We start from the raw sequence: 21,199 nt of genomic DNA, 5'->3' as shown, positions 1-21,199 counted from the left end.
GGAGAATATGGACCATTAGATAATACTCTATTATAACCCAAGAGTGAGGCCATTGAGAACTGCAAAGGAGAAAATTGGGACTATGTCTTTCCTCTGCCATCAAAGCAAGAAAAAGGAAGTTGTAACGACCTAACTTCTGTTCTTTGTAGCCCAGAAGTGAGGCTTAGCAATATGACTTCCACTAATCGGGTGGCCTTGGGCAGGTGCCTTGGACTGTTTACCCTTCTTTGTTTGTTGTTCCAGTGATTGTAGGAGTCTAGAGAGTCAACTGTTCTGTGTGTTTAATGCTGCTATAACAGTGTGCTGGAGACTGGCGGAGGGGGGGGGGGCTGCCTCTGGCCAGGGTGTTAATGCTGTCTTAGTCCAAGGCAGAGGTAGAAAGGTAGGAAAGGGAAAGGGTTAGGAAAGAAGCAAACTCCTGTTATCATATGCCTGTCCCTCCACAAAGGCATTTGCTCTCTTGTCTCAGTCCCCTCTTAAAGAACCCGTGTCTTAAGCTGTCAACACATAAATTTTGGGAAATGTTTTCAAGTTACAGTACCAGCAAATGCAAACCTGTTACTGAGCTTTCAGGATACAGCTCCCTTCTGGGGATACATTTTAGCACTCAGCCCAAGGTCCCTGAGCCCTTTCAGGCGTCCCATACAGGCTGTGGGTCTACCTCTTATTCTCACTCAATGTCAAGGCTGGGTCTTTCTTGGTGTCTTCTGTAGACTCTGGGAATGTGACCAGTCATGGGAGCCACCATCATAGAACAGTCCCTCTGGAGCCAGCCCTTTCCTGGCCCTGCCTTCCTTCAGCAGATTAATTTTTCCTGGACCCATTCTCTGTCTCCTACTGCACTGTTGAAATCTGCTGACACTTTCACCCAACCTCAGAGGACCTCAGCAGTCCTTCTGCCTTTGCAGCGCTCCACATCCAGTTCAGAGATAGCAAAGTCTTGGCATGGGTTGCAAAGTGCTAAATCCAATTTGTAAGACCATGAGGAAACAGAATCTTCTGGAGCCTCCCTTTACCTTGCTGGACAGGAGTACCCTTCACAGTGATGCCCCACAGACTTGATTTGTTAAAAGCGAATTCATTGTCTCTAGTCACAACATAATAGTAGGAATTATATGTATGAAGAAGTATCAGTAAATATTAATACCTAAAGTATTTAGAATAGTTTTAGTATAGGTTAAATATTCCAAATACTCATTTACTTTTCTCAATTTTATCCCTTTCATATTTTCTCTTTTCAACAAACTCAGCAAGTGTGTACCTTCCTGTGTCCCATCTTGTCTGGTCAGAGAAGTAGGGACCATGGGGCTTATTGTGAACTTGTACTTAATAGTTCTGTCTTCCATGTCCTTCCCTCTACTCTGCCTTCTGATTACATGTTGGCAGACCATGAATATGCTATGGGCAGCTCCCAGGGTGACATGCTTCAAGACATCTCTCAATGTGGGAGACTGTAGATGCTGAGGGAACCCACATTTTTACGAGAGCTTACCCAGTGCCAGGTTTTCACATGTTCACATTCCATAGCAGTTCTATGAGACTGGCACTTAGTCCTGGCCCCAATTATTTAAGCAGGGAATTTAATTTTTAGAAGCGGTAATGAGGCAAAAGCTACGGAATTGGCCCTGTAATAAAACATAAGTCAGAAATGGCAGGAGATGGTTAACACTGTGGTGATTAAGAGCAGAGAGAAGAAGTGAAGAGAATGCCTGTCCTTCCTCAGGTCCCAGTTGTCTTTCTGTACTGTCTGCATCACCAAGTAGGTTTCTGATCCCTGAAGTCCCAGCTTCTGTGTTGCAGAACTGAAAGTTCCCAGAGGTGAAAGTCTAATACAGCACATGAAGGAACTGTGGGTGCTCCTGTGACAGAGAATAAGGGAACTTCCTGAGGATTAAATGACAGCTTAGAACACAGACGGACTTGGATCTATGCCCAGCACTGGTTCCCCACCACTCTGATAATGACATAAAATAAATGAGGGAGGGAATGAACTGCAGACCCACACCTATTTTGTCCAGTCCACGCCATGTTGTATAGCCCTTGCCATCTGATAGCCTCCTTGCCACCCTCCAGGTTATCCACTGGAACTCCCCCAAGAAGCTCCGTGTGAAGAACAAACATGTGGAATTCTTCCGCAACCTCTACCTGACCTTCTTGGAGTATGATGGCAACCTCTTGCGGCGGGAGCTGTTTGGGTGCCCCAGCGAGACTGATGTCAACAGTGAAAATGTGAGTGTCCCATAGATCTTTGGGGAGATTGGCCATACTCTCGTTTGTCATGTTGGGTCTTTGTTGGGTACTACACTCAGCTCAGGGCTAGACCCAGAGGAATAAGACACCTTTGCTGCCATAGAATCGATAGCCCAATGGATCATCTGGTGACTTCCTGTGGATCACTTTCGATATGGGAGGAGCTCAGCTGAGTGGATCAGAGTGAGCTTCCAAACAGAAGACACCATCAGATATGTATGTCTGTCTCAAGGCAAGGAAATTCCCAAGCACTTAGTGGTAAGGTATCTACAAAGGACCCATGATTCATCTTGGTTTGTGCTTAGGGTGACACAGAAGGAGACTCTGTCTCTGACAGGAGCCTGTCCTTCTGATCCTGGTTGTGTCAGTTCTCCTCAGAGTCCAGCTGTCTTTATGACCCTGTGATTCCGGGATCCTATGATCCTGAGATTCTGTATGTATCAGAGCTCTTAAGGGAAATTGGTCTGAAGTTCTCTTTCTTTGTTAGGTCTTTGTATGGTTTAGGTATAAGCATAATTGTGCCTTCATAGAAGGAATTGGGTAGTGTTCCTTCTGTTTCTATTTTGTGGAATAGTTTGGACAGTATTGGTATTATATCTTCTATGAAGGTCTGATAGAATTCTGCGCTAAACCCATCTGGTCCTGGGCTTTTTTTTGGTTGGGAGATTTTTAATAACTGCTTCTATTTCTTTAGGGGTTATAGGACTGCTTAAATGGTTTATCTGATCCTGATTTAACTTTGGTTCATGAGATCTGTCTAGAAAATTGTCCATTTCCTCCAGATTTTCCAGTTTTGTTGAATATAGGCTTTTGTAGTAGGATCTGGTATTTTTTAATTTCCTCCATTTTAGTTGTTAGTCTCCCTTTTCATTTCTAATTTTGTTAATTTGGATACTGTCTCTGTGCCCTCTAGTTATGCTGGCTAAGGTTTTATCTATTTTGTTGATTTCCTCAAAGAACCAGCTCCTGGTTTTCTTGATTCGTTGTATAGTTCTTATGTTTCTATGGTTGATTTCATCTTGAGTTTGATTGTTTTCTGATGTCTACTCCTCTTGGGTGTATTTGCTTCTTATTATTCTAGAGCTTTTAGGTGTGCTGTTAAGGTGCTAGTGTATGCTCTCTCCTGTTTCTTTTTGGAGGCACTCAGGGCTATGAGTTTTCCTCTTAGCACTGCTTTCATTGTGTCCCATAAGTTCGTCTCCCTTTCTGATTTCTTTATTGTTTCTATTTCCATTTTTAGATCCTGGATTGTTTCATTCAATTCTTTCACTGTTTGATTGTATTTTCCTGTAATTCTTTAAGGGATTGTTGTATTTCCTCTTTAAGGGCTTCTACCTTTTTAACCTGTATTCTCCTGTATTTCTTCAAGGGAGTTATTCATGTCCTTACTAAAGTCCTCTGTCCTCATCATGAGATGTGTTTTTAAATCCCAGTCTTGCTTTTTTTTTTTTTTTGGTGTGATGGGGTATCCAAGACTTGCTCTAGTGGGAGAACCGGGTTCCAATGATGCCTTGGTTTCTGTTGCTTATGTTCTTGAACTTGATATCTGGTTATCTCTAGTGCTACCTGCCCTTGCTGTCTCTGACAGGAGCCTGTCCTTCTGATCCTGGTTGTGTCAGTTCTCCTCAGAGTCCAGCTGTCTTTATGACCCTGTGATTCCGGGATCCTATGATCCTGAGATTCTGTATGTATCAGAGCTCTTAAGAGTCAAGCTGCCTTTGGAATCCTGAAATCCTGGTGTGACCAAGCTCCTGAGATCCTGTGGTGTCAGAGTTCCTGGGAGTCAAGATTTTTCAGGGTGTTCTTGGAGTGGGTAGGGAGCCAGAGCCCTGGGTTTGCTCCAGGCTCTGGTGCAAGCTGGAAGGACCCCATGCCTCTAGCTGGGTGTAGGTTTGTGGTTCCGTGGTTCCTATGGGGTTCCCAGTTATGCTGGGTGTTGGGGAAGATGTTTGGCCTCAACTGTGATCTTGAGTGTGTCAGAACTTCCGTGCTCCTAGTTGTGTCAGATCTCCTGGGAGTCAAGCCTCCTCTGTGATCCTGTGATCCTGGGCATTTCAGAGCACCTGGGAGTCGGGCTCCCTCTGAGTATTGTGGGAATGGGTGCAGAGCCAGAGTCCAAGGTCTACCATTATCCTCTTATAAAAGTAAACATTTCACTGGAGCTGCTTATAGTTTGAGAGTTTTAATCCATTATTGTCATGGTAGGAGGTATGGCAATATTATGTAGACGGGTTGGTAGAGTAGGAATTGGGAGTTCTATGTCTTGTTCTGCAAACAGCACAAGTCTTTCAGCCACACTGGGTATAACTTGATCATATCTGAGATGTCAAAGACTGCCTCCACAATAACACCCCTAATATTGTCTAGTATCCCCTAATACTGTCATTTGCTATGTGACAAGCATTCAGACACATGAGTCTATGGGAGTCATCCCTATTCAGACCACCACATCTACCTATATGGACTCAAACAATATAGCCTGTGCCTCTATATCTATTTCCTCAACTGTAAAATGGGCAAGAAATGACATATACACTCCAGAGGTCAGCATTTGCTATGTATTAGATTAGAAATTGTATGCTGCTTATTCTGTCTCTCCTTGGTCTCAGTGTCAGACACAGAAGAAACTGTTTCATTCATTTAGTATAGAAATGTATACAGAGGTCTTCTTCTCATTCTCATAGGGTTAGATGAAAGGGGAACTAGAGAAATGGCTCAGTGGTCAAATGCACTGGTCGCACTTTCAGAGGATGCCATTCAGTGTCCAGCACTCACATGTGGCTCACTACCATCTGTAATTCCAATTTCAGAGGATTTGATGGCCCCTTATGGCTTCTATGCCTCTATAAGCGTGTGGTGCACACATATATATGCAAGCCAATGCTCATCTACTTAAAATGAAAATAAATGAATAAGACAGACAGTAGAGGAGAAGAAGGAAGAGACAATGGTCTCTCCCTCGGGATAGATGTATCCTAGCAGGATAGACACAGCTAGCTAGTTGATAACCACCCAAGTTGTAAGGAAAAATGATCAGCTTATATCTAGTGCTATATAGCAATGGCTAATGAGAAGCCAGGCAGATTCTTTCTCTGGGGAACAGCAAGCTTGAGATGAGAAGATAAAATTGACATTGAAACCTGAATGACAGTAAAGCCAGGTGTAGTCAAGCAAAGGATATATATGTGTGTGTGTGTGTGTGTGTGTGTGTGTGTGTGTGTGTGTGTGTGTGTGTGTGTATGTGTGTGTGTGTGTGTGTGTCCATGCAGAAGATGTACCTGGTACAAAAGCACAGAGGCAGGGCCTGTTTGGGAAACAGAGGAGGGACTAGTGGGTGGGAAAAAGAGGAGGACACAGCAGATGGAAGGATGTGAGCTAGGAAAGCATCCTTTGTAAATAAACTAAGTGAAAATGTATGTAATCTAGAATTTCCCTCTTAGACTGGCAAGGCACTTTTTGCTGTCTTAGATGTCCTGAGAAGTCTTTCTAGACTCTGTGGATGGTCAGGAGCCTTCCTGCCCTTTGATGGACTTACTCTGATCGCAATGCTTCTGAGTCCCAGTGAAGTGACTGTTTGCTCTAGCTCTTCTCCCTCGTCCCCTAGAGGCCTTCTCAGTGTCTACAATTCACTGAGGTATCAGAGAAGGAGATCCCAGAAGCACTTGAAACCCTTGAGCTCTAAGAAGCACTCTGTTTCCGTTCACCCCATTTTCCTTGGCCTCTATTTTTGCTCAAATCAGAGTTTGTTCTCACCACTGAAGGTTGGGTGCCTGCCTGGAGTTTTCTTCCAGATGACCAGTGAAAACTCTCTTCTACCTCATTTCCTTTCTGTGGTTGTCTACACCACCAGTCATGTGCATCCATGGCTTCTCAGAGTCTTTGAGTTCCTCAAAGGCTGTCTGCCCCTCCTTCCCCTGTGTGTATCCTGAGGGTTGGAGGGGTCACTTTCTACCTTTCTCAGAGTCAGGGGCTGTGCTTATATATATAATTGTACAATAATGCTCATTGTATATATAAGTAAATGCAAACATAGGCCAGGGCCCAGACAATGGCCTTGAGAGGCCGAGAGTAAGGATTTCCAGGTCTGAGTAGTCTCCTCTAAGAACTCAGCCTCCTAGCCTATCCCCACCAAATACCATGTGCCTCAGTTTCCTTTTCTATCCCCAGCTCACCGTTAGACCAGTACATGTGTGCTTTGCTACCAGCTAGAATACCTCGTCCCTCCCTGGCATGTTGAAATGATCTCATTTAAATGGCCGCCCAGAGTAATCCCTTAAGTCATGTTTTGTGACCTCTCTCATTTTCTATCAGAACACACACTACTATCTGCAATTACCTAATCCATTTGGTTTTTGAGGCGTCTATGTTGGAGATTTGGAACCTTTTCTCCCTGGAATTCCCACTCCTAGAACAGAACCTGGCGCATAAATGTTCATGGAGTGAATATATACGCAATTATAGAGAGAATAAAGGGCCAGTTAGAAAGGAGGGCAGGCAGGTGAAGAGGAAGGGACAGAGTCAGAAAACATTGTGCTGGTGGCTTCTATTCGACTGTTTGATGCCCTGTAAGGCGCAGCACAAGGACTTCTGACAGGGTTGGGAATTTGAACTAAAGCCTGATAATTTTCTGGGTATAGTCACCTTTACATTTGAGAGAAATCAATGCAGGGAACAAAATAAAAGAGACACTCAGAGACCGTGTTCCAGCCAGGTGAAGAGATGACAATGAGGTTGAACTTAGCCAGGAGCAGCAGGAATGGAGAACTCAGTTGGATGGATTTGTAGCTTTTAAGGACAAGGAAAAGGAATACCTAGTACTCATGAATCAAGGCAGCAGGTTCCTGAATCCTGCCAGACAGGTGTCTTTTCTGACTAAATTACAGGCTGAATCCAGTAGTGACAGAGGCTGTATGGATGGGGGTGGGGGGTGGCAGTCTGTGAACATTGCTCTCCCTGTGCCAAGTTCTGTAGGAGGCCCAACACCTGGTTCTCTGCCTCAAAGGTGAGGTAAAAACCATGGCGAAGGGACTGAGTCAAATCCAAGGTCCTGTCCAAAGCCTATGCTTCAAACTCTGGGAAGAGGCCATCAGAGCTGGCACAGTAAACAGACAGCTGTGTGTCTGGAGGAAGGAGCCAAATTCTGCTTCATCTGACCTTCTGGTTCCCAAAGGGAATGGTTCCCACGGCAGACTATGCAAGCCTCAAGACCTTTCGGCCGCCCAGCAGATGCTTACTGAGACTCTGAAGGATTAAGTTTGTCTATCACAGTGCTTTGTCTCCTGGAGAATGCAGACAGGCTTGAGAATGTCACAGAATGACAAGTGGTGGTCCATGATAGTAGTAAGTAGTACATGGTGAGAGTGGTCTGAGGGAGCACAGGACTAAGAGAAAGCATCTTATTGAAGGGAATGTTTACCTTTTCTCCTCAGTGTTTGTAATTGAACCTAGAGTGCCATCCATGGTACCTCAGTTTCTTTCTCTCCCTCTCTCCCTCTCTCCTTCTCTCTGCTTTTTAACTCTCATTTTATTTAAAGTTCTGCTAGGTTCCGTGCTCACTCGGTAGTCCAGGCTAGACCTAAATATGTGGTCCTTTTGCTCCTCAAGTACTAGAATTGAAGGTCTATACCGCCAGACTTGGCCAGGAGCTCAGATCTGAAGGCTGAGTGTTGCATGTAGTTTTATTAAACAGGCTTGCTCCAGCTAGACACTAGCAGTAGCAGCCGCTCACCTGTGCTCTAGTCAGCCCCCATGGCTAGTTAACACTTTCCTGAGGTCTCCACTAAGCTCCCTTTATTCCCCATGCTGGGAACAGCTGTCTTACCCAGCCCCCATGGCTAGCCTCACCAAGCTGCTCTGGTCTCTACTCGATGGGTGCCAGCAACAGCCCTCTCACCGAGCTCCCTTTAGCCTGGAGGAAGGAAAACACTAGAGACTTTTATATTTTAAAACTGACCAGATAACTTAAAGGCTTGGCAAAGAATATCCTGCCCCATTCTCCTTAGCTTCAGCCACAGGGGCCTCTCATCTACGCCCAATCACTCTTTCCCCTTCTCTTCCTGTCCTGCCTGGAAATCCCACCTTATCCTTCGCCCAGTGATTGGCTTCTGCAGTCTTTATTGACCCAATCAACAATGCTGTGTGCAAAGAAGCAGTGGAGACAAGGCAGGCATGGGTTATAAAGGATGCCATGTTTATGCCTGCTCAGCTGTTTCTGACATGGTGATGACAAGGGTGTTGGCTCTCTAGAGATGAGCAACCTTCATTTAATAGACATGACCTCAGCAAAGTCCCATGAATGTTCGTAAACCCTGTTTACCATCTGACCGATGGGTACCAAGATGTTTTCCTGAGTGTTCCCTGGCTAAATCTTGTAACAGCATCCAACATTTTGGTTTTTAGGAACACACCATGCATTGGGATGTACCTTCTGTCTAAGGTGACTGTCATTGTGGTGACTAGACATTAGGTGTAATTAACACTTCTAGGGGACACTTTTAGCAGTAAGGTGACTGTCACTAAGGTGACTAGACATTAGGCTTAATTAACACTTTTGGTTGTTCCTGATGCTCAAACCAAAAATAAGATAATAAAATAAATGAGTTAGTCGAGGGTATATTAATTAGAGTTACTATAGCTGTGATGAAACATTACTACCAGAAGCAATCTGGGGAGGAAAGGCTTTCTTTAGCTTATATTTCCATCATTGCTCATGGAAAGCAGGTAGAATAGAATTCAAGTGGGTCAGGAGCTTAGAGGCAGGAGCTGATGCAGAGGCTGTGAAGGAATGCTGCTTGTTGGCTTGCTCCCCATGGCTTCCTTCTCCTGCTTTTATACAGAACCTAGGTCTACCAGCCCAGAGGGGGCAGCACCCACAAGGACCTGAGTCCTCCCCTATCAATCACTAAGTAAGACAGTGCCATATAGGCTTACCCACAGCCCAGTCTTAGAGAGGCACTTTCTCAATTGAAGCTCCCTCTTCTCAATGACTCTACCTTGTGTCGAGGCAACATAAAACCATCGACCATAGTGGTGTGCCTCAGTAGCAAGGAACTGGGTTATAACGAGCACAGTCTCCAGCTAGGGGACTGCTGGAATTACAATTCACTCAGGTTTAGAAAACAGGTTCCACCAGGAATATTGAATGATAGCAGCTAATGAAGCACAACCACTCCTGTCCAGTGAGTTCATTTACGTAATACAATATAATGCAGGGATTCATACTATGCGTGGCTATCTGTGGTTCCTTATCTGGAATATGAATGGAGATGAAAATTCTTTACCTTCACATCTCTCCCACTACTCCACTGGTCACCCACCCCTCAGGCCCATACACAAACCCTGGTGCTCCACGGAACCCAGCTGGTAAGAATCCCAGTTGTTCTCTGCCCACTTTCCTATTCAAAGTCTAGTCTCTGACATCGTGCTGAAATCACCCAAAGACAGGGAGCTCACCACCCCCAGAGCAGGTCCTCCATTGTGGGCCCTCTCTAGGTGAGAAACACTACTCCCTGTTAGTTTGGAAGCAGCCCCTCTACAAGGAACCTGTCAGTCTGAGTCCTGTTCTCCAGAGAAGTGAGAGCTAAGGCAGTCTAACCGTGCACTGAGCATAGTGTGTCTCCCTGTCACTTGTCAGTCCACAGCATGCTCTCCCTAAGAACTGGAACACATAATAGATCTCCCCTATCAAGAAGGCTTTGTTCCACCCAGGGGAGTTTGCTGACAGAACCTCATGGTTTAAAAATGCTTGAACTAGCCAGGTGCTACCAGTTTAAGTGGAACCCAACAAAGTGCATGCCTTTACTTCAGTAATTAAAGCACACTGAAGTCTATTTATAAATTTTTGGTAAGCCCTTGGAGGCTTAAATGAACAGAGGCCTGCCATGAGGAAGGACACCATATATCCAGGCAGAAAAATGGCCTGGGACCAATGGCTACTAGCTCTGCACATTCTTTTCTGACAGCTGTCACTTTCAGTTTATTAGCCTCAGGAACAGATCTTTTTAGGTTCATTTCCTGAGAAGCCAAAAAAAATTGTATATGTCTTTATTTCAGATGGACTCATGGTAAAAAGTTAGCCGCTATTAACAATTAATTATGAAACTTATTAGACATCTGCAAAACAGGAAAAAAACCGAGGATGCAACACCAGTGGAGTTGGAGTTTTTATGCAATTGTGAACAGCCATCAGCGCCTTTCAGATCAGTTTTTTGTTGTTGGTAGTAGTTATATTTTTTTTAATCCTATAGGCATATCAGACATCACTAATTGATAACTGCACTCTACCCACTTGGTCCCAGGCTGCATACCCTTCCCACCTCAGCACTCTGGGTCATCAGCTTCTGTCTCCTAGCAATGGTGTAAGCATGCAAGCCTTCTGGGCATCCCAGGATTGAATCTTTGTCATTGCAATGGCCCTAGCCATTTGTGTTCCTCTAGGAGCTCCAGCCACATTCTGCTAATGTTTGGGAGCTGAGATTTTCCTCAGGGAATGAGAGAGGGAAATACAGTTGTAATCTCTATGATGACATGCCTTGTAAGTCATGTGTCGCAGGAAGAAGCGCTGAGAAGATTGGAGTCACACAACTCTGAATGATAATACCAGTATTGTAACCAGATCTACGTAACTCTAAAGCCCTAAAGCAGGATGATACTGACCCCATATAGGTAGAGACAGCTGAATATTTAAGTATGGCGTGACGATGATCGAAATGTCTCTCCAAGGCCTGCAAAGCATGCGTTGCTGGTTTCATATTTAGAGAAGGAAATAGAGGTTTAGAAAGTGAAAATGACAGAACAGTGTGGCGGCAGGGTGAGAACTGATATCAAGCTCTCATTCCTTATCATCAGTGTCCCTTCAACTGTTTAAAAAAATCCTCCAGTCACCACTCCTTTATAGCATGACCTGTCTTCCACAGTCCCTTTCTTATTTTTCTTCATAGCACTTGTGGTGTGTGTGTGTGTGCCTGTGTGTATGAGTGAATGTCTGTGTGAGTGTGTGTGTATGAGTGAGTGTGCATGTCTGTGTGTGTGAGTGTGTGTGTGTCTGTGTGTACGAGTGAGTGTCTGTGTGAGTGTGTGTGTGTATGAGTGAGTGTGCGTGTCTGTGTGAGTGTGTGTATGAGTGAGTGTGTGAGTGTGTGTCTGTGAGTGTGTATGAGTGTGTGTGAGTGTGGGTGTATGAGTGTGTGTGAGTGTATGAGTGTGTGTGTGAGTGTCTGTGTGTGTATATGTGTGAGTGTGTGTCTGTGTGTGTGTATGAGTGAGTGTCTGTGTGTGTGTATGTGTGTGTCTGTGTGTGTGTATGTGTGTGCGTCTGTGTGTGTGTCTCTGTGTGTGTGCTCGCGTGCACATGTACATGTGTATTGGCAAGTGCGGGCACGCATGTACATGTGTGTTTGCATGTGAATGTGTATGCATGAGTAAGTATGCATGTGAGCAGGTTAGCGTGTGTGCATGTGTGTTGTGTTTGTGCTTGTGTGTAGGTGGTGGTGTGTGTGTGTGTCCAGCACCAACACATCAACTTTGATGTGTCCTTTGATGTGCCCCCAAATTATCTTTTGAGATAGAGTCTTACTGAGACAGGTACTCACCAGTTGGCTACAATGGCTGGCCAATAAGATCCAGAGATCTACTATCTCTATCTTCTAGTACTAAAGGTACAGATTATGTAAACACTCCCGGATTTTTGTATGTGGGGACTGAAGATCTGAATTCAGGTCCTCGGGCTTACTGTACAGGAGAAGAGTAATGTTGGGTCATATAAAGAAACCACCAAGCAAAGGTGGTGACTGGGATTCATCCCATCACATTAGTGGGTGCTCAAATTGTAATCTGACCCAGTTATCCAATTGGTGTGAGAGATTTAAATGTCAAGAATATCTAGAGATTAAGTAAACAAGTATAAGATGGAGAAGGTTTATGGAGTATTGAGCCTTGGCGGGCAAGCTCCCTTTTTAAAAAAATAATGTGTTTCTCATAGTAGCAAGCTTGCTACCCACTGAGCCATCTCCCTAGCTTGAATTCCTGAGGTCAGTCTTACTTTTTCTCCATCAGAATATCTATGAAAAGACTGCTTATCACCTGGTTTTTAATCACTCTTTTTGACTAAAGGACTAAGGTAGCTGAAGGGGCTTACAAGCTCATAAGACGGGAACAACAATATCAACCAACCAGACCCCCACTCCCCCCACCGGAGCTCCCAGGGACTAAACCACCATCCCAAGAGAACACAGGGATGGACCTCTGGCACCATCCGAATTGTAGCAGGGGATGGTCTTGTCGGGCATCAGTGGGAGGAGAAGCCCTTGGTCCTATCAAGGCTCAATGCCCCAGTGTAGGGGAATATCAGGGTGGGAAGGTGGGGAGTGGTGGGTGGGTGAGGGAGCACCCTCACAGAAGCAGGGTATGTGTCGGGGGATAGGGTATGGGATAGTGGGTTTCTGGAGGGGAAACCAGTAAATGGGATAATGTTTAAAATGTAAATTTAAAAAATCCAATAAAAGAAAGAATAGATGAGGCAGGAAGGCAAAAAACAAAAAACAAACAAAAAAACAAAAAATCCTGTAACAAGTTGTTTGACCAAAACGTGCATTTTTCTAGAATGATTCTTGGGTGTGCGATCAGGAAATCTAGCCCTGGACTAGTTCTATGACTTTGAGTGTAACTCTAGCTCTCGTTGAGTTTCTGATTTCTCACCTGGAAAATGGCCATTGGGTTAATCCATGCAGGCCATATTTAGATGGCTAAAAGGTGAGGTGCCCTATAACTAGAAGCAGTCGTCTTGTGTGTTGGGAAACTCTTACCCGAGACATCGTTTTGTCTAACCCCTCTGAGATTTCACATCACATCGTCTCTGAAATGAAGGCCCACAGGTCCACGCTTATCCTGCCCTGAAGGTGAAAGACCGACCCTCTGCGAAGCTCCATTCCCAGTTACTAAGCCTATTAGGAGGAAAAGGCAGCATCACCGTAGTTCACTTAGAAGTTGAAAAGTTAGACATGTAAACAGATTCTCTAGACGCTTTCTGACATCATTCTGTACAGCACTGCCGAAAAGCAGAGCAGATGGCTCTCGTGGAAACATCGGTACCCCAGAGAAACCCCAGGGGAAAACCAGAAAGTGCTGAGCCAGAAGCATGACACCAGCTTTTCAGTCACACGATCGCAACTAAGTCGAGCATGGACAGCACCTACAGCCCTAGGATGGGCCGAGCAAGGCTCCTCACCAGTGACTCTCTGTGGACATGTTCATCTCTATGGCCTTAAAAATCAGTGTAGCTTAATCAGGGGAGGGGATGAAGAGGAGGAGGAGCCTGGGATTAGGAGATTCCGTGGGTAGATATCCAGGTACACTCTTACCTGTTGTAGCTGACTTCTTGGTTCCAGGTCAGCCCCACCTTGTCCAGAGTCCACTGCCCCAGAGTCCCTAGCTTCTGTTGTCGCTTCTGCATACTCATCCGGTAGTGCTCTGTCTTTTTATGAGTGCCTCATGAAAAATCTGTGGGGCTTATGGTGATCCTCTTATTTATTTATTTTTGGGTAATTCTCTGTAAAATGGAATCAGATATATCAACCTGTTAGACTGAAAAGGACAAAGTAAGTTAGGCAGTATGGTGGTTAGTATTGTCAACTTAATAAAACCAAGAAGCATGTAGGAGATGGGCCTGACAGCATGCCCTGAGGTGAGACGACTCACCCACCATGACTAGTGCCATTCCATAGGCAGGGGATCCTGAGTTCGGTAAGACTGAGGAAATCAAGTGGAATATTACCAGGAATTCACTGCTTTCTCTTGACCGTGCATGTCATGTAACCAGCTGCCTCGAGCCCCTGATACCTCGACTTCCTCAGCTTTATGAATTGTAAGTAGGAGCTAAAATAAACCAGTTCTCCCTTAGGTAGATTTTTATCAGAGGCTTTTATAATAGCAACACCAAAGAAACTAAGTCACACAAGTTGGAAGCTTAGAATAATATGCACTAACACCTGTTTCCCCCAAATCCCTGGGCACTCGTGATCACACTGGCCTGCAGCCGGGAGGTAGAATGCAGAGTGCTGGCCTAGCGCCTGGGTTCCAGTTCCAGAACCACAAACAAAATGGCAATTTCTGACTTGCTTCCATTCCTCTCCGTCTAGTCTACAGGGTCTATTGAAAAATAGAAACAATGGCCGCAGGTTCATTTCTAGCTTAGAGATTGACATAAATATAAGCCTGTTAATTGTGTGTGATGTAGAAGTAAATACTGGGATCTGGAAAAGAGGAACCTGTGCCCTCGCCTTTTCTCTCCCTGCCAAATCTAGTCAGGGCCTGCAGAATTAGCTCTTCTCGACTTTCCCTGAGCATACTGAAGCGTGGCCTCCTCCACTCATGCAAGACTGCAAGTGGCTTTTGGTTTGGGCTACTGAGTAAAAATGCTCTGGATACCAGAACTCGTTGATTAATGTTGTGGAAAATATTTTAAAAGGCTGGAACCTTTTAACTTGCTCTAGCACTGGCTATAGGGTCACATGGTACTGTGGGTTATCTTTATCTCAGTGGCTGCATGCTGCCCCCAAGGACCCTCAGACCCAGGCAATCAGTGAGCCGTTCCAGCGTGTCACCTTGCCTCGCTGGTCTCTAGTGTTAGTTCCGACACCCGTGGGGCCATATGGAACTAGCTATAATTTATCTCTGGTTAGTGTCTCTCCTGGTGGCTCTCTACCAGCCGTGACCTCTCTGGTTCCAGCTACCCAATAAAATCGAGACTCGACAAGCTGTAATCCAACAATCAGATTTATATGTTAAATTCTCAATCCATAATACATCCTCACAATAAACTCACAACCGAATGATAAAGATATAAATCACCCACCTAAGTAAGATAAATTGACCTATAGAAATCACCCCTTAAATATTCATAACAACCTGTATCTGTGTAGAAATACACGTTGAGGATCATTTACGTCTGCCTCTGTGTCGTCTCTCTTGTTCCCTTCTGCCTCTCGCTGTCCTTCTAAAACCTCTCTTCCCGCCTCTTCTTCTCGTCCAATGACAGGCCTCGTTTTATCTTGGGTCTGCTTCACCCACATAATGACATCAACATACAGATTAATGCTCACAGCAGGTAACCGTGAGGTAGTGGTTTTTCTTTCCCTGTTTCTGTGGCTCAATAAAGCTCAACTGCTTCCTAGAAACCACAAGAGAGAGCGCCTTGGATGGGATTTCAGGAGATGAGTGTGGTGCCCCAGGCTCTCTGAGCAAATCTCTGGGGCAACATTTCTTCTCTCTCTCTCTCTCTCTCTCTCTCTCTCTCTCTCTCTCTCTCTCTCTCTCTCTCTCTGTGTGTGTGTGTGTGTGTGTGTGTGTGTCCACGGGTGAGCTCGTGTTTGCCAGAAGAGCACACATGGGTATCCTCTATAACTCTCTACCTTCATCTTTTCAAACAGAATCTCTCATTGGAGCACAGCTTCAGGGATCCACCAATCTCTTCCACCACCACTGGGGTCACAGATGGGCACTACCGTTGAGCTTGATAGTTTAGTGTTTCTGTTTGTGTGTGTGTGTGATTGTGTGTGAGTGAGTGTCTGTGTATGTGTGTGTATGAGTGTGTATGAGTGAGTGTGTGTCTGTGTGTGTGATTGTGTATGTGTGAGTGAGTGAGTGTCTGTGTATGTGTGTGTGTATGTGTGTGTGTCCACGGGTGAGCTCGTGTTTGCCAGAAGAGCACACATGGGTATCCTCTATAACTCTCTACCTTCATCTTTTCAAACAGAATCTCTCATTGGAGCACAGCTTCAGGGATCCACCAATCTCTTCCACCACCACTGGGGTCACAGATGGGCACTACCGTTGAGCTTGATAGTTTAGTGTTTCTGTTTGTGTGTGTGTGTGATTGTGTGTGAGTGAGTGTCTGTGTATGTGTGTGTATGAGTGTGTATGAGTGAGTGTGTGTCTGTGTGTGTGATTGTGTATGTGTGAGTGAGTGAGTGTGTATGTGTGTGTATGAGTGTGTGTATGAGTGAGTGTGTGTGTGTGTTTGTGTCTGTGTGTGTCTGTGTATGAATGAGTATGTGTGTATGAGTGTGTATGAGTGAGTGTGTGTGTCTGTGTGTGTGAGTGTGTGTGTGTCTGTGTGTGTGTGTCTGTGTGTGTGAGTGTGTCTGTGTGTAAGTGTGTCTGTGTGTGTCTGTCTGTGTGTATGAGTGAGTGTCTCTGTGTGTGTGTGAGTGTGTGTGTTGCATACGAAACCTTCTGAGTCCACATTTATTGTAGCGTTGCTCACAGGTACCTGTGTTTAGAGAAGAGCACGTGGATCAGACAGTCTGCAGATATTGTCTACTTGGCCCTACTGTTGAGATTTCATGGGTGCATCCTGGCCGCAATAGAAACACCATAGCAGTTCACATCCTTTGCATATGTTGATACCCAGAGTTAAGAAGCAAAGATGGCGTCTGAAGGCACCAAATATTTTCCCCAGGAGTTTAAGGAAAGCATCTTTAGCAGTTGACATCTTAATCATTTAATTGCAGCCTAACTTTTTTCCTCTAAAATCCTGTTTCACTGTGTAGCCCAGACTGGCCTCCAACTGGAGTTCCTCTCCTTGGTGTGCCATCAATCCCAGCCCTTGGGTGGCTATTCCTTAGGACTGAGAATACCTGGAAGAGGAAGCCAAAATAACTCTGCTAAGGACAACTTCCAGTGGAATGTCACTGTCCTATAGCCCCAAAACCATTGAGCTGGATGAGTAAAATGTCAGTGGGTGGGAAGGGGGATGGATGGAGAGGGGAACACCCTTGTAGAAGAAGAGGAGGGGGATGGGATACAGGCTTATGTCTGGGAAACCAGGAAAGGAAATAACATTTGAAATGTAAATAAAGAAAACTACCCAATAAAAGAAAAAAAAAAAAACCTAAAAAATGCCTCAGAGAGCACTTGACTTACATGATAGTGGCCTGGTGCCTACACAAACTCAGAGGAAATGTCCCTAGGTTCAGTTCTAGCTGCTGTGTTCACTGATCGTGTAACCTTGACCTCATGACTGAACCTTTCAGATGATAAAGCATTCATCAAGCAGGCAGGACCCAGAGGCTCCCTACCCTGTGGGGCTAGTAGGAGGATTACATAGAAGCGCCTGCTGAGTGCCGTGTGAAGATGCTGTGTGAAGCCCAAACCCTTGTTTTTCTGTTTACATGGAACTTGTTCAAGGACACATAGAAAACAAGGGTCAGAGTCATCAAGTCCTGGTTTCCAGCTTCTCCATTATCTCACTCTTTCTTCACCTAGCAGAAGTCCCTTCAGCCAGAGCCAGGGAACTCGCTTCCACTGAACTCTAAAGCATGTCCAGCCATCATTCCAGGTAGCTCCAAGGCCAATCTAGGGATTGTTCTTAGGGATGGGAAGCAAGAAGAGGAGTGCAAACAGCTTAAAGGGCCATTTTCCCTTGAGTCAAACTCTGCCTGTACCTCAGTGGCTGCTCAAAGAAGCAACCTAGCAAATGTGTTTCATCTCAGAAGAAATCCATCTTTAGTTTCTGTCACTCAGTTGTTGGGGAATCCAGTTTTCTCCTTGGAGAACAGGGTGCAGTAGCTTTCGGATCTGTCCATGAAAGTACTTCCTCCATCCCAGGATCTCCCTGGGGCCATTGCGCAGTCCCCGGGTGAGGAGGACACTGTATTTACCCTGCTGGGGTCTTCCTCTTGAGACCAGCCAGCAGTCAGGAATAAGCCAGCCGACACTAGAATTCGGAAAGGTAAGTAATCCGATCATAATCGCATTGCTTAGGTCTGTGGAACACTCTACACTTTACAAAGCACTCCTACGTGGGTTAGCTCATTTGGGAAAATTGCACAGAATTTGCTAACTACAGGGAGGTATACAGAAAGCAATAAAATTTATCTTTGAATCCATCACTCAGAGCAAAATCTATGTTAACCTTGTTATGTTTCCCTCGACTGATTTTCTGGTGGATTTCAGTTGTTTGTTTTTGCCATGTTGGGAGCTTTTTATCTGTGCCTTTAAAAAAAAAAAAAAAGAATGGCCTTCTTTGTTCAAGGCACATTATGTTGTCTACCATTCCTCTTAAAGCCCACATCCATTCTGGGGATGAGGTCATTGTTCGGTGTGAAATGTTCCAGGGCCTGGAGGTCTGAACCTGGATTTTTCTCCTCTGTATAAGAGATGTGCACTGAGGGATTTCAAAAGGTGAGGGAGAGCATCGGGAAACATTAGCTGGGCACCCAGCAGCCAACACTGAGCACTACCTGTATCAGTGTTGGTGCATGCCATGGTGATGGTGGTAACGGCAATACTAACCTTTCCATTCTATTATCTATTCTAGCTAGAACTAACTATTCTCTTGGTATCTAGGTACCCTGGAGTCTCACAGGCAACTGTGTTTAGTTTACCTGTATGGGATTCAGGTGAATCACATACCATGGATACCGTCCAGCTCATAAAAGAGGGCATGCACACCCAAGAACTAAAACTCAGTCTTCCCTCCTAGGAAAACTACACCTTGGTAGTTGTATGGCCACTCCCTTTCTTATCATGGTCATCCACACCAACCAACCGAAGCTTGCATAGCATACAAGGTGTTCAGGGTGTTAGCATTCTGTCTAAGCTCCACCCACAGTTACCTGGCAACAGCCAGGTATGCCTGACACTATAAAAGGGGCTGTTTGCCCCCTCCTCACTCTCTCGTTCCTTTCTTGCTGTCTCTTGCTCTTACCTTCTTGCCCCTTTGCCTTCTCTCTTCCCATTCCCTTCTCCCTTCTCTCCACATGCTCATGACTGGCCTCTACCCCTCTCCTCTCCTCTTCTCTTCTCTTCTCTTCTCTTCTCTTCTCTTCTCTTCTCTCTCTCTCTCTCTCTCTCTCTCTCTCTCTCTCTCTCTCTCTTTCTTCCCTACTAGCCTCTTAACTCCCCTCCCCATGCTCTGAATAAACTCTATTCTATATTCTACCATCCTGTGGCTGGTCCCTCAGGGAGAAGGGATGTCTCAGCATGGGCCCTCTCAGGCACCCCTTCTCCCCACACCTCCATACAACATATTTCCCCCTTTCCTTAACCTTTTAGAAACACAACACAGACTGTCCAGGGTTTGGGGTTCTAATTTGAGTAGGGTACAGCTCTTGCTGTTAGAGTTTGTTCTATGAGTGATTTCCAAAGTAACCTGGAGAGCCAACTTGATAATTCTTTTCCCCAGCCCATGTAAAGTGAATCCTCAATGCATACTACTATTTGGTCACTAACACCATGCCATGCTTATTTGAAAATTTCTCAAAGGAAGATGTGTATCTCCACATGCTTCACAAACATCACACATACCCTTCCTTCCTCCCTCCCTCCCTTCCTTCCTTCCACAAAGCCAGAAGCCATGTGCCTTTGTCAACAAGCTATAGCCACAAAGCAAAACCAAGGAGAGAGAAAGCCAACCCCATGCCTGTAAGGAGTTTGCAGATGTTTCTTTGCTGAATAGGAAATCTTGGCGATTCAGAGAAGGGAGGAGGGAAGAAAGCGTTAACTGGTAAAGGTTCCTCTTGGGAGATAACATAATGGTTTCTAGGCATATTCTAGTTTAACTTTGGGTTTTGTTGTTGTTATTGTTTGTCAATACTTTTGACATTTCAAGATCAGGAAGAGGGGCTGGAGAGATGGTTTTAGTGGCTAAGGAAACTAGCTGTTCTTCCTAAGACCTGAGTTCACAACCATCTTCAAATCCCAGGGGATCTGATGCCCTCCCCTATCCTCCACAGGCACCAACGATTCATGTGATGCACAGACATGCAGGCAAATGAAAAGTATTAAATTTAAACATAATCTGAAGGAGGAGGCAGGGGAGATGCCTTAGCCCTTAGAGTGATCACAAGGCAAGCCTCATGATCCTTTTACAAGTCGTGTAAAAAGCCAGATGTGGTGGTACACACTTGTAATCCTAGTGCTTGGGAAGTGGGAACAGGTGGATAACTGGCTCATTTGCTGACCAGCCTAGGGAAATCGGCAAAGAACAAGTCCCAGTGAGAGACCCTACCTCAAAAACAAGTTTATTTGCTCCTGAAGATCGTCTGGCTTCTACATGCACACGCACGCACATGCACACACACCTAAATCTGACCCTCCTCCCTTATCCAAGCCCTTCCTGCTGTTGTCTTCAAGGTAGCTTCTTGTCTAAAGACCTTAACAGGTGGTTTTGAGTCAATCGTTCCCACTCCAAGCACTACACTCTGTACACACAGCACCTCCCGTCATCCCCCTGCAGTTACCTTTGCTTATATACGTGAGGATATTGGAGTTCGGAAAAGTTAATAAAATGCCCACTCATCTAGGGGGAGAGAAGGGAGTGAGCCAGTGACCTTCACCGGAGATGAAATCTTCCCTTGAGAGTATAGGTATGACCGGTCTGAGGGACCTCAGGAATTTGAAGCTGCTTTCTTAGCTGTCATGTGAGGTCTACACGGATCTGCCCAGGGTGCCTGGAAGAGGATGAGCACCTGTACAGAGATCTCCTTGCTCTCTAAAAACCTGTGGAACCGCCACACGCCCTTGAAGGCAAATAGTGGAAATCACAAGACTAACAATATCGAATTGTTGGTTGCTGTCCATGAATAAAATTAGATGAATCAAAGGAAAACTGGAGGGCAGGCTATCACAGTAATGGTGTTCATCTTTTGCCTAGCACATGTTATTCATACATGCAATCTGTAGCTACTGAGTCTTAAAAGTTAGATAGAGGGTGGCAAAGAGTCTGGTGAGAGGCAGCTTTGCCAAGCAGGAAAAAAGTGATGCCCAACGAATTCATAGAAACCGAGAGGGAACATCAAGTCTGAAGAGCCTTAATGGGGCCTGCAGTGGATTATATCACGGGTAGGACAGCTGTCCGTGGTTGCCATGAGAGAGCTCCAGGTCAAATCTTATATAGCAGAAGGGATCATGTGGTGCATAGAGTCATTAATGAGTAAGAATTTCATTCTAT

At 45.2% G+C, this 21,199-nt stretch overlaps 1 protein-coding gene across 6 annotated transcripts in view; it reads left to right on the top strand.

The window, feature by feature from the left end:
- Large1 (LARGE xylosyl- and glucuronyltransferase 1) overlaps positions 1–21,199 on the top strand; it is a 448,171-nt gene that overhangs the window by 391,918 nt on the left and 35,054 nt on the right. For 5 of the 6 annotated variants that reach the window (XM_063278109.1, XM_063278105.1, XM_063278108.1 and 2 more), the window contains one exon: positions 2,074–2,229. The exons of the other annotated variant lie outside the window; for it this stretch is intronic. In XM_063278109.1, the coding sequence (XP_063134179.1) occupies positions 2,074–2,229 (156 nt within the window). The remainder of the gene's footprint in view (positions 1–2,073; positions 2,230–21,199) is intronic. 6 annotated transcript variants of the gene reach the window in all.

The sequence above is a fragment of the Rattus norvegicus genome, chromosome 19 (genome assembly GCF_036323735.1).
Source record: "Rattus norvegicus strain BN/NHsdMcwi chromosome 19, GRCr8, whole genome shotgun sequence".
NCBI classification, from domain to species: domain Eukaryota; kingdom Metazoa; phylum Chordata; class Mammalia; order Rodentia; family Muridae; genus Rattus; species Rattus norvegicus.
The sequence above is the reverse complement of the archived record's forward strand: the minus strand, read 5'-3'. Positions and strand labels throughout refer to the sequence as shown.